This window comes from Carex rostrata, chromosome 21, assembly GCF_964058835.1.
Source record: "Carex rostrata chromosome 21, lpCarRost1.2, whole genome shotgun sequence".
Taxonomy (NCBI): Eukaryota; Viridiplantae; Streptophyta; class Magnoliopsida; order Poales; family Cyperaceae; genus Carex; species Carex rostrata.
The window spans coordinates 5,950,189-5,960,489 of NC_135938.1; the positions used below are offsets into that span (position 1 = coordinate 5,950,189).

A 10,301-nucleotide genomic window follows, 5' to 3' on the forward strand; every position below is an offset into this window, starting at 1 on the left:
TTTCTAAGGCGATATTGAATTGATTTGACGGTTTTCCTTATTTTCGAGGTTTGACCCGTCATTTTTTCAAAAGTCATTTAATGAAATCGTTATTCAAAGCGTCGTGCATTAAATTATAGGAAATAAATATTGAGTCATAATAATTGAGTAAAATAATCGTGACAATGATATAGTCAATCCGGGATATATCCCGGGAGGCATTCCAAGAAAGTAAAATTACATTCCAAAAGTAGGTATGCTTTTCCCTTTTTCCATATAACAAAAAGACGAGATCTAGGAGATTATATCTACTAGTTGAGGCTATAATGAGAGAAAAGGTGACGCTGAGAGGTGCAAGCGAGGCACAAGTATGTGTCGAAGCGTGGATCATTTCCATACTGGGGGAGATGTTCGGAAACACATCCGGGATGGAAACTGTTTTCACATCCCTCGCAGATAAACATATCGAGGTAGTGCCCTCTTATCTCACAATGGGCGCATCTGTTCAAATTCATGGGATCAACAAATTCCAAGTTAATCGTGTCTCCCGCCATGTCTACCCTAGGTAGGTTCTCCGACTCTCCTTGGCCCGAGTTCTCCTTTGCTGCTTCCAGGATTGAAGCCTCTGCTTCCCCTTGGTCTTGGGCAGCTGCTAACGTGGCATGTCCTAATAATACTCATAGATTGATGCAATGATGCTTGACAATCAATATTGTTACTTTGTTTTTTCTTAATTAGCATTTCAAAATCTAAATACATTTTCACCAAAATATAACACGTAAGCGGAATAACGTTGTTCTTTTATTTCATTTTTCTTGTTCCGGAAGCAGGTCTACACTAGTTGCCAGGAGTGATACAGGCTGACGCCACAGGGATCACTAAATGTGCCTCCCCAGTACACTGACGAGTTTTGTGAAGGGCCATGCTTCGAGGAGACAAATCTCGTGCTCAAATGCATTCATAACATCATGTATAGTTTTCGCTTCTATGATGGTGCCTCTGTTCATGATGTGAGCTATGCTCTTACACACGGCTGTGGCCACGATGCTGGAAGAGGTAATAAATATAGAGCTTCCACTTATCTGTTACTTAAAGAGAAATACCTACTGTTCATATGTTACAGTACTGGTCTCTTTTGTTTACTTAATATCTATAGTTGATTTTGCTTATGTTGTTGGTATGTAATTAACAGGTGATTTCAATGCATTAACGAACTTTCAAGGAGGCGGAATAGGCGGATTTGGAGGCAGATTTGGCCATGGCATCAACTTGGTCATCCCCAAATTTTTATTCCTGATTGTATCTCTAAATTTCATTTTATTTCTACTGTAATACTCTCAACTTATGATGATATAGTTATATTTTTTATTTTTCTGGAAAGAGGAAATCTAATGCTGCTATATTATATGCAGCTTAACAGTGTAAACAATGTACACTATTATAATGAGATACAAAATTAATGGAATGAACCTACTTCTAAGAATGCAGATACTGATTTTTTCTGTTCATCAATTCATATTTCACAGACAGCACTCTTACTTTAAAGAAAAAAAAAAAAGTTGCACATATTTTGATATTATAGATTTGCTAAAGGGAATTTGGGCTGGTTGGCAGGCCCTTGTGCTAGAAGTAATTAGTTATAACTAATAATTCAAACAGGAATTTAGATTTGGATGGATAACCTGTGTACATTTTAGTTATTGAAAGCTTATGATGTAACAATTTCATGAAAAAATTAACTCCACCTGAATATAGTAAAAGTCTCACAAATAATAAACCCTATAAAACTTGTTTGAATAAATACATGTGGTTTCTAAATGTACAATCATGATGCTCATCCAACGATAAAATTGAAAAGGGTAGACTTGGCAGGAATTGCATCTTGGATCTGGAACTGTTTCCCAAATCTCTACAGGGACCCATTTGCTCCAAGGCATCTATTCTATTGCACTATGGTGCATGGTCACAAGATTCGCGAATTATACCCGAATAATTCGTACTGATATAAAGTAGGGATAAATGATGGTATCTTATTTTTACCGATCTTGGCCTCTCATGGTCATTCCGGTCAGGTTACCAGTGTTTCCTCTTAGAATTGGTATTTTACTATTTACTGGTATAGATTAAGGTTGTGTTTTGCTCATCTTCCAAGTTTCAGAATATCAGGCAAGTACATTGATTTAACTCTCTTGTAGAACTGATCAATAGAACACTGTTCTTCATTCTTGGAGGGAAAAAAGTGCTATTCACAGTTGAAATAGCTGGGAAGTCAGCAAATAACACCAGGAAGCAAAAATACAGGCAATAAAAATGTGACTGACAGAAAACTCGTATCTGTATCTGATATTGCAGTTCTTTTCTAATGATCACAAAATAGGGGGCAAAAAAAAAAAACATCTCAGCAAATCAAATTTCATTCCTACACAAGCACATACACCTAATCTTAAGAAAAAAAACAATGTAAAAATATAACAAAGAATAGAACATGAAGTTCAGCGGGCCAAAAGTGCAACCCGGTCTTTTTGCACAGCCTGGGAGAGATTGAGATCAAACAGCTCGCACCGAATTGGCATTTCCATTTCATAAAAGGGGTTCTTCAACACATAATCAGTATAGAGCTCGTATATTACCTTTAGTAGTAGTTCCATGTATGGTGCACCTGGCTCACAGATCACAAAGAATTTTGTCCCTAAAAAATAACAATAACAATAACATAAAGATAACATGGCAAAACAAAAAAAATACCATACATACCCCCACTCAAAGAGGTGAGATCTCCCACAACTCCTTCAAACACTTTACACAAAGTTCGCGAGGAAACCTTCCAAAGGTGCCATGCGAATGTAAAAGGGAATCAAACTGTAAAGTTTTTGTCGTGGTTGCATTACTCCCATTCATTTAAAGCCCATAACTAAATACCAACAATGAAATTATAAGTACAAAATAATAATATAAAAAGCCATTGATATTCAGCCTGTCAGGATCTAGGTGGTAAACTAAGCCTAGTGCCTCCGGTCTAACAAGTACATCATACGTGAGAAACAGACTGAAACAAAGAAAAATCATGAGCAAAAGATCAGCAAATAAATTTGGAAGTACCAGTAAGGGACTGAAAGCAATGAAGATCAAAGGTATCGGCACGTAATAAATCGATGCCGGTACAGCCAATGGTGGGTGACAGTTGTTGTGAGATGGCATGCATGGAGTGCCACAAACTTGCCAGCCTCAAACTATCGTTCGTATCCATTCGGCCTGCCGAGCCATAATCCTTTCAATTCAATTCCACAAAAAAAAAAAAGGCAAAATATAAAAAACTAGCATTTATAACAGATAACATCAATGATTTTGCATATGCCATATAGAACACAATATTTCTATTAATAACCCTGAAAAATAAAAGTTATCTAGCATGCTCCTTCTAAGACCAGAGAATTATCATATATATTCCCACAAGTAACACATCAAAAACAATATACAAATAACCCTTCAATTATTCACAACCTATGTATAGACAAACACTACATAGCATAAGTATTTAGGATCTGTAAACTTCCTGGGAAACTGACCAATACATGGATAATTTCAAAAAACTGGCCAATACATGGATAATTTCATGTCTGTCGGGAAACATGTTTATTTTTCCTTCATCCCTTGATATAAAGAGCATGAGAGGTGGTTCTTGTTTTACAGGTTCGTAAATAATAAATTTTCCTTTAATATATGCCAGGTCACCTTACAGATTATCCTATAATAATAATAACAACATCAGAAAACGTGAAAGGAAAAATAAGGTTAGAAACAATAGAAGAAGCCTGACACTGGTAACTACCCCTGATTACAAATCTGACTTATGGTGCATTTTTCGGTAGGAATCTAATACCTAGGCATCAATTAAGCACAGAGAGAAGCAAGAGCAAATAGAAGAGATCATGTTGACAGTAGAATTCTACTGACCACTGGTACCAACTGGTACTCCTCGGTGATATACAAGTACATAATTTGACCAATATAAGGTAGTGCTTGCTTGAATCCAAACCCTTACTCCCGATTGGCACCTTAACTATCAATTGGCTCCATTTCTCAAATTAAAGGTCGGAGAGGAATAGGAGAAGATCAAGAGACCGCGTAAGCATACCTTGTAGTAAATGAGACCGCCGGATTTGTTGATGATGAACAGGCTATAGATCGCCGCCATAACCTCTAGTCAAGAAGATTTCTCAGAGCTCTCCAGTGCCAAGATCTCCTCGCTTCCAGCAAGACGCGAGAGAGAGAGAGAGAGAGAGGTAGAAAAACTTTGGTTACCTCTGAAAATGGGCCCCTTTCGGTTCGCGTAAATGGCCGGTCGAATCCTTTCGGTTTGCGTAGCTATTCGTGCGGATCAACTTTACGCGATTTTGAAAACTTCGGACGGTTCCGACCGGACACTGAACCGGTTTTGGTTCGATACCCATCGGACGCCCCTCGGTTCCCTGAAAATGAACATTTTTTTGTCAAAGGACTGATTGGATGAATTCGTTACCTCTGAGATACCCCATATTTTGCGTGACTTTCTGGAAAATCTTAAGCGTTCAAAGACGTTCTGCACGAATCTTAAAGCTCAAATAATACTGGCCCCTACGTCAGTCCCGAATAGGTACATGACACGTCGGTCACGCAAAATATGAGATATCTCAGAGGAAACGCACCCTGATTGGATTGGGCATTTCTCTAGAAGCCTAATTAAGGCCTGTAATGAATTGTCATAAAATAATTCAAGCCCACTCCAGCAATTCAAGGCCTAATATATTAGATTGTTATACTTCAGGCCTTGTTTGTTTGTTTCTCCGTTCTTTCATTTTTATTTTCTGTTGTTAATGTCTTTAACATTTTCAAACATGTTACTGAACATTTTTATTTTCTTCTTTGGAATTTTTTTATTTTATAAATATAATCCTTCTTTTACCAATGTAAAAAATTTGTGACAAAAGAAGTTGACTCAGACAACATGAAATATATATTATGAGAAATTGAAGTTTTCAAATCCAACGTTTCTCCATTTGAGCATGCGTCCACTTATTTTTGGGAACTTTGACCAAGTTTAGAACAAAATGTTTACTTTTCTCCGACAAAATTCCCCATTCAAATCCAGGTCTAAATCCGTCAAAAATAAAATTTGCGCTCCAAGTTATCTGCTTACTAGTCAGTGACATAACTCGCGTTTTATACGCATTTAATTTGCGTATAAAATGTTTTTTTTGACGTTTTCGAACCGAACTCAAAATAAAACGCAAAAAAACTTATAATACATTTTATTCGTGAATAAAAAACGAGTCATGTATTATTCACGAGAAAAATGTCAAAAAAAAATGCTAATTTTTTTTTTGAAATTTTTTGAATTTTTTTTGTACTTACTTATTATATCCGAATTATGAATTTTTGAACTCGTCAAATCGAATCCGAACTTTTCGTTTGTCACTATGCTTACTACAATATACTATGTATAATGTCATTATTCTTGATTTTAGTGATATACTGTACCACACCATCACCTCACGTGGATACTCATTGTTCACAAAAAAAAATTTCAATATCCATGTATACTACCACAAATTACAATTGTTTGAGTTAATTTACGAAGAAACACAATTTAACGCGACTGTGATTAATATATTGTGATTTATATTACATTGTATTACGTGTATTACGTGATAAAAAAATAATTTACGTGATGTGACATTACGTAAAATATCTTGCATCAATCAACATCTTTGTTTTTTTTTAAGAATTGATTTATTTGAGAATGAGAATAGTGGCAAAATCTGATACTCCACACAAATAGTCACTTTATGGTCTTGTTCGGCTGCGTTACTGTTTCCGTGGCAACTAAATTTTATTTTTTCCACAGGAATAGTACTTTTCAGTTCAATTCCTGTGCTCATGCCCATTCTCAATTGGAGGCCGAACAGGACCTACGTGTATATAATTACGTCGTAACTACGTATAACATAATTACACGTGATTTGATTAGTCACGTTTAATTTTTTTTTTCGGGTTTACTTAGTTCAATGTTAAAAAATAAAAAAAAAATGCTAAAAAGTTTGAAAAAAATGCAAAATAAATTAAAATAAAGAAATAATAAAAAAAAATTGTCACATCGTGTATGAAGTGATGTGACCATATTAATTAGTTTGTGTGATATAATATAACGTGTCATTTTCTAAAAGACACCACATAACACATAAGTTACGTCACATGATCTACACGCGTGACGTGTTGTACAGAGTACCCGTGACTTACTGTGACAAAACTGATAATAACATGACTAATTTTATTGTACGAATCTTGAAGTATCTTTAATCCGAATTTCTTTGCGAATAACTTTTTTTTTATTAAAACCCTTTTTCTTTTTGGATTGGTTAGGAAAGGGGTGTGTTTATTCTCATTTAGTGGGAGAATTGTATGAGTTGATAATCATTTCACAAAAAATGTCTTAGGATTGTTTAGTTGCTTGCAACTATGTTTCAATGAGTGTCTTAGGATTGTTTAGTTGCTTGCAACTATGTTTCAATGAGAGTTAGAATAATTAGAATAACAAAATTTAAAAATAGTATATGAAAATAGAGAAAAAAATAGTTTTTTTTTTATATTAGTGTGAAAATTTTGCTATTCGGATTAGTAAGAATGTTATTTGAATTGTATATTTAGAATAATAAATAGCTGTAAACGAGAAATAATAGTGTTAACAAGGTGTTATTTTTAAGAGAAAAGACAGGTAAGTGGGGTCTCAAACGAATTATCACAATGCGGAAATAACAAAAGTGGTGTTTACTTTGTCATTTCGAAACTGTTTTGTCGAAAATCGGAGAGAAATATTTTTTCTATCTCTTCATATTTCCAAATACTAGTTATTTCAATATTTACAAGAAATAAAAAATAACAGCTAATCTAACTACTCCGAATAGCAATAAGATTATTTGAATTCACACTACTATTCCGTATTGATTTTATTTTAAAATAATCTCTATTTTTTACACATCCAAACGTATCCTTAGCGCAGAGACGGACCTATATGGAAAAAAATGGAGTTAATTGACCCATATTTTTCTTAAAAAAAATATATTTATATATGATTTTCTATATAATTTATAGTGAAATATTATAATTTTATAGAATTGACTCCTATATTTTATAAGAAAATTTTATGAGTAGAACTAGGGTGTTCTTAAGTCCACCAATTCTCTTGGTGAACTCAAATTTAAAACTCATCGAATCGGTTTCAAATGACTAATTTGAACCGTTGAAAACCGCTTACCTTACGAGTGATGGGTCTACATATAAAAAAAAATTAATTTTAAAATTAATTTTGCATATATCAAGTGGTTAAAAAAGATTCAAAAAATGAATGTATTAAAATTAATTTATTGACATTTTAATTTTGACCGCTTGACTTTATATCAAATTAATTCGAATGTTTAAAATTTTCATGTGTAGACGCATCACTCGTGAGAATCAACCGTTCGGATTCGTCTTGTAGAACTTGCAGTTCTCGAAAATGTCGCTCAATCGATTGTTTGAGTAATGCTTGATTTGTACGCGACCCCAATCAGAAGTCAATTATGAGCGTTGTAACTTTTTTTACTGACACCATATCATATTAAATAAATATATATCATAAAATCTAAAAGAGGAAAGGTAGCGAGTACTGTGCTCCAGGAGATCTGCTTGGGTCTGATGTTCATTGGATTCAAAGTGGTTTCAATAGATTCGGTAACCGTCAGATCTGCTTTAGGATTCATGTATACGGATTTTAAAGCAGACGCAAAATTGTGGGCATGAATTCTAAAACAAATCTGACGGTTAGCGAACCTATTGGAACCACTTTGGATTCAATGGACATCGGAATCAAGCTGCTTCCGTGCTCGAGATGCATGGTTTGATAAACATAATTTTAAAATTCATTGAATTAATTTTAAATAATAAATTTAACTGTTGAAATCAATCTAATATATTATTATTTACGAATAATATATATACAACTAAAATTTTAAAGTTATTTAATATAAAGTCAAACAGTTTAAAAATAATAAAAGATAAATATTTTAAATAACTTGTAAAATTTCATTTATGACTGGCTGACTGCTTGACTTTATACTAAATAACTCACCATTCATAAAGTAAATCGATTTAAACAGTTTGAATTTATTGTTTGAAACTAATTCAATAAATTTTGAAATTATACTCATCAAACTCTGTTAATAAACATAACACATGTTGTCATACTTTATTCAATTTAAAATATCTTTTGGCCACCTTATCATAATTTACAATATATTACAAAATATATTATTTTCCTGCATGGACGAAATAGTTTAGAAGAATTGTCCAGTAAATATATTTTGCTATTTAAATCGGGATTTGAGGAATTTGGACAAAGTCTCATTCAAAAAATTAAGCTTAAATGTCCGATTTGTATTGAGATTCGTGCAAACATATTTAAAACTTAATAAATTTAAATAACACCTCAAATTATAAATGTTTATACCAACTTTGATACGACGGTTTAAGTCAAACTTTGTCCAAAACCGTTTGGACAACACACACATCTCTCCCCCCATTTAAATCACCTGGAACGGCTGTGATAATGTGATTATTCACTCGAATCATAATTAATTCGGTGTTGATATTAATTGCGATGTGGCAAGACTCCATTGCCTTACTTCATTATAATAAAAGAATCAGGAGGCAGTGAGACTTTCAACTATATGGATCAAACGAAAATAAATTAAAATCAACCATATAAAATTTTTATATTGAAAATGAAATAAAATATAAAAAAAAGAGTATATTGACTCTCATTCATCATGCATACTTCCGTCTCTGAAAAGAAAGACAATGTATAATTTTTAAAATAATACAACTAAGTTTTCCTTTAGAGAACAAATTACTTGTACCCAAATTTGTTGAATACAAGTTATTTTATAGGATTATCTTCTTTTATAAACTTTTTGAATAAATATTTTTATAGGGAGAAATAGTAAATTTGCATGATGTCTTGTCATTAGTCTCGTGTTTATCATAGAAATATAGTTAAACATTTATCTTGACAGTTAGGCTCAGCTTCAGATAGGGGGACGTGAAAGGAGGCAACGACAAATTCTCTGTGTAGAGGTGAGAACTCACTAGATTTGAGCTGATCAGACGAACTCACCTATTCCAGAAGAGGAGAATCGAAGACGGAGCGAAGGGGAACGAAAGGGAGCGCACAATGTTCGGAGGAGAGCGACAAGAAGATTTTGACAAAATCTGTCACTCTCGATTTGAAGTGTAAATTTTATTATTTGGAGGATTGTTTTCTCCGTCATTCCGTCCTTTTTTTTTTTTTAATGAGAGTTTCTCCTCCGACACTGAACAACAACCTTAAACAATTATATTGTTTTTGGCATTGTGTAAAACCCCCCACAGCCCCACTTTTCTCCGCAATTTGCAAAAGAAATATATAGTGCAGCAATTATTCTATAGGTAAAAAAAGAATCCAATTTTGACTATAAAGCTGACAAACAGTGATGCGTTTGTCAAGTGCTCTCCAAATTTATGACAGCAAAAAAATTGTCATTTTGAGCGACAAAGAAAAAAACAAAGAACTTCACCAAATGGATCTGGATTTCAATTGTAGCGCGCGGGTGCCTCTAGATTCAATATAAAAATAATATTTGTATGGCTTATTACACTTCAAAAACAAAACAGTTAGATTTATGAGAATCACATTCAGTACAGTGATTGAGATATTTTTTCTATGAAAGAAATATAAGTTTGAAGCTTTATATTAATATTGAAATTAAATTGAAGAATTTTAACTCTTATTTCATCATAAAAATATTTATCATATTAACACAATATAATTTATCATACTAATAAGGAAGAGCTACTTTGTAATAAAGATTCATTAGAATTTGAACCGAGTAATTTGAACCAAACAATCATTATAAATAGAGTAAAATTGGGACTTTTTTTATGAGCTTAATTCAAAAATATATCTGATTAATTTCAATCCCTCAATTTAATATAAAAATTATTCATTAAATTAATTTATAAATTTCTATTATTTGACTATATATTAAGTTAATTCTAAATGAATAAAGTTCGCATCGCCTAGAAGCGGCCCGAAATAAGGTGGCCGCTCCCTCGGGATGCGGCCGTGTCAAAATTCGAAATTTTTCAAAAAAATGGTGTTTGGGTTTATCTTTTTTTAAACCATGGTATATTTAAAAATTTCGGTTATTTCTATACAAAGAAATATTATTTTTAACAACATATTCAAAGAGTTTCAAATCTCACAATTCTAG

At 33.0% G+C, this 10,301-nt stretch overlaps 1 protein-coding gene across 1 annotated transcript; it reads right to left on the reverse strand.

Moving 5' to 3' along the window:
• Positions 1–2,278: 2,278 nt before the first annotated feature.
• On the reverse strand, positions 2,279–4,273 carry LOC144573471 (SNARE-like superfamily protein). Its single transcript, XM_078323251.1, has 3 exons — positions 4,115–4,273; positions 3,079–3,247; positions 2,279–2,668 (listed from the first exon to the last, which is right to left on the reverse strand). Exons 1-3 carry the CDS (start codon positions 4,172–4,174, stop codon positions 2,472–2,474), a joined length of 426 nt encoding a protein of 141 aa, XP_078179377.1. The 5' UTR covers positions 4,175–4,273; the 3' UTR covers positions 2,279–2,471.
• Positions 4,274–10,301: the final 6,028 nt, after the last annotated feature.

Excerpts from the sequence above, each read along its gene's own strand:
- LOC144573471 (XM_078323251.1), bottom strand. The coding sequence starts at position 4,174 with ATGGCGGCGATCTATAGCCTGTTCATCATCAACAAATCCGGCGGTCTC. Across the intron at positions 3,248-4,114 it reads GCGGTCTCATTTACTACAAG|GATTATGGCTCGGCAGGCCG; the intron begins GTATGCTTACGC and ends TTGAATTGAAAG. Across the intron at positions 2,669-3,078 it reads TTGCTTTCAGTCCCTTACTG|GGACAAAATTCTTTGTGATC; the intron begins GTACTTCCAAAT and ends GTTATTTTTTAG.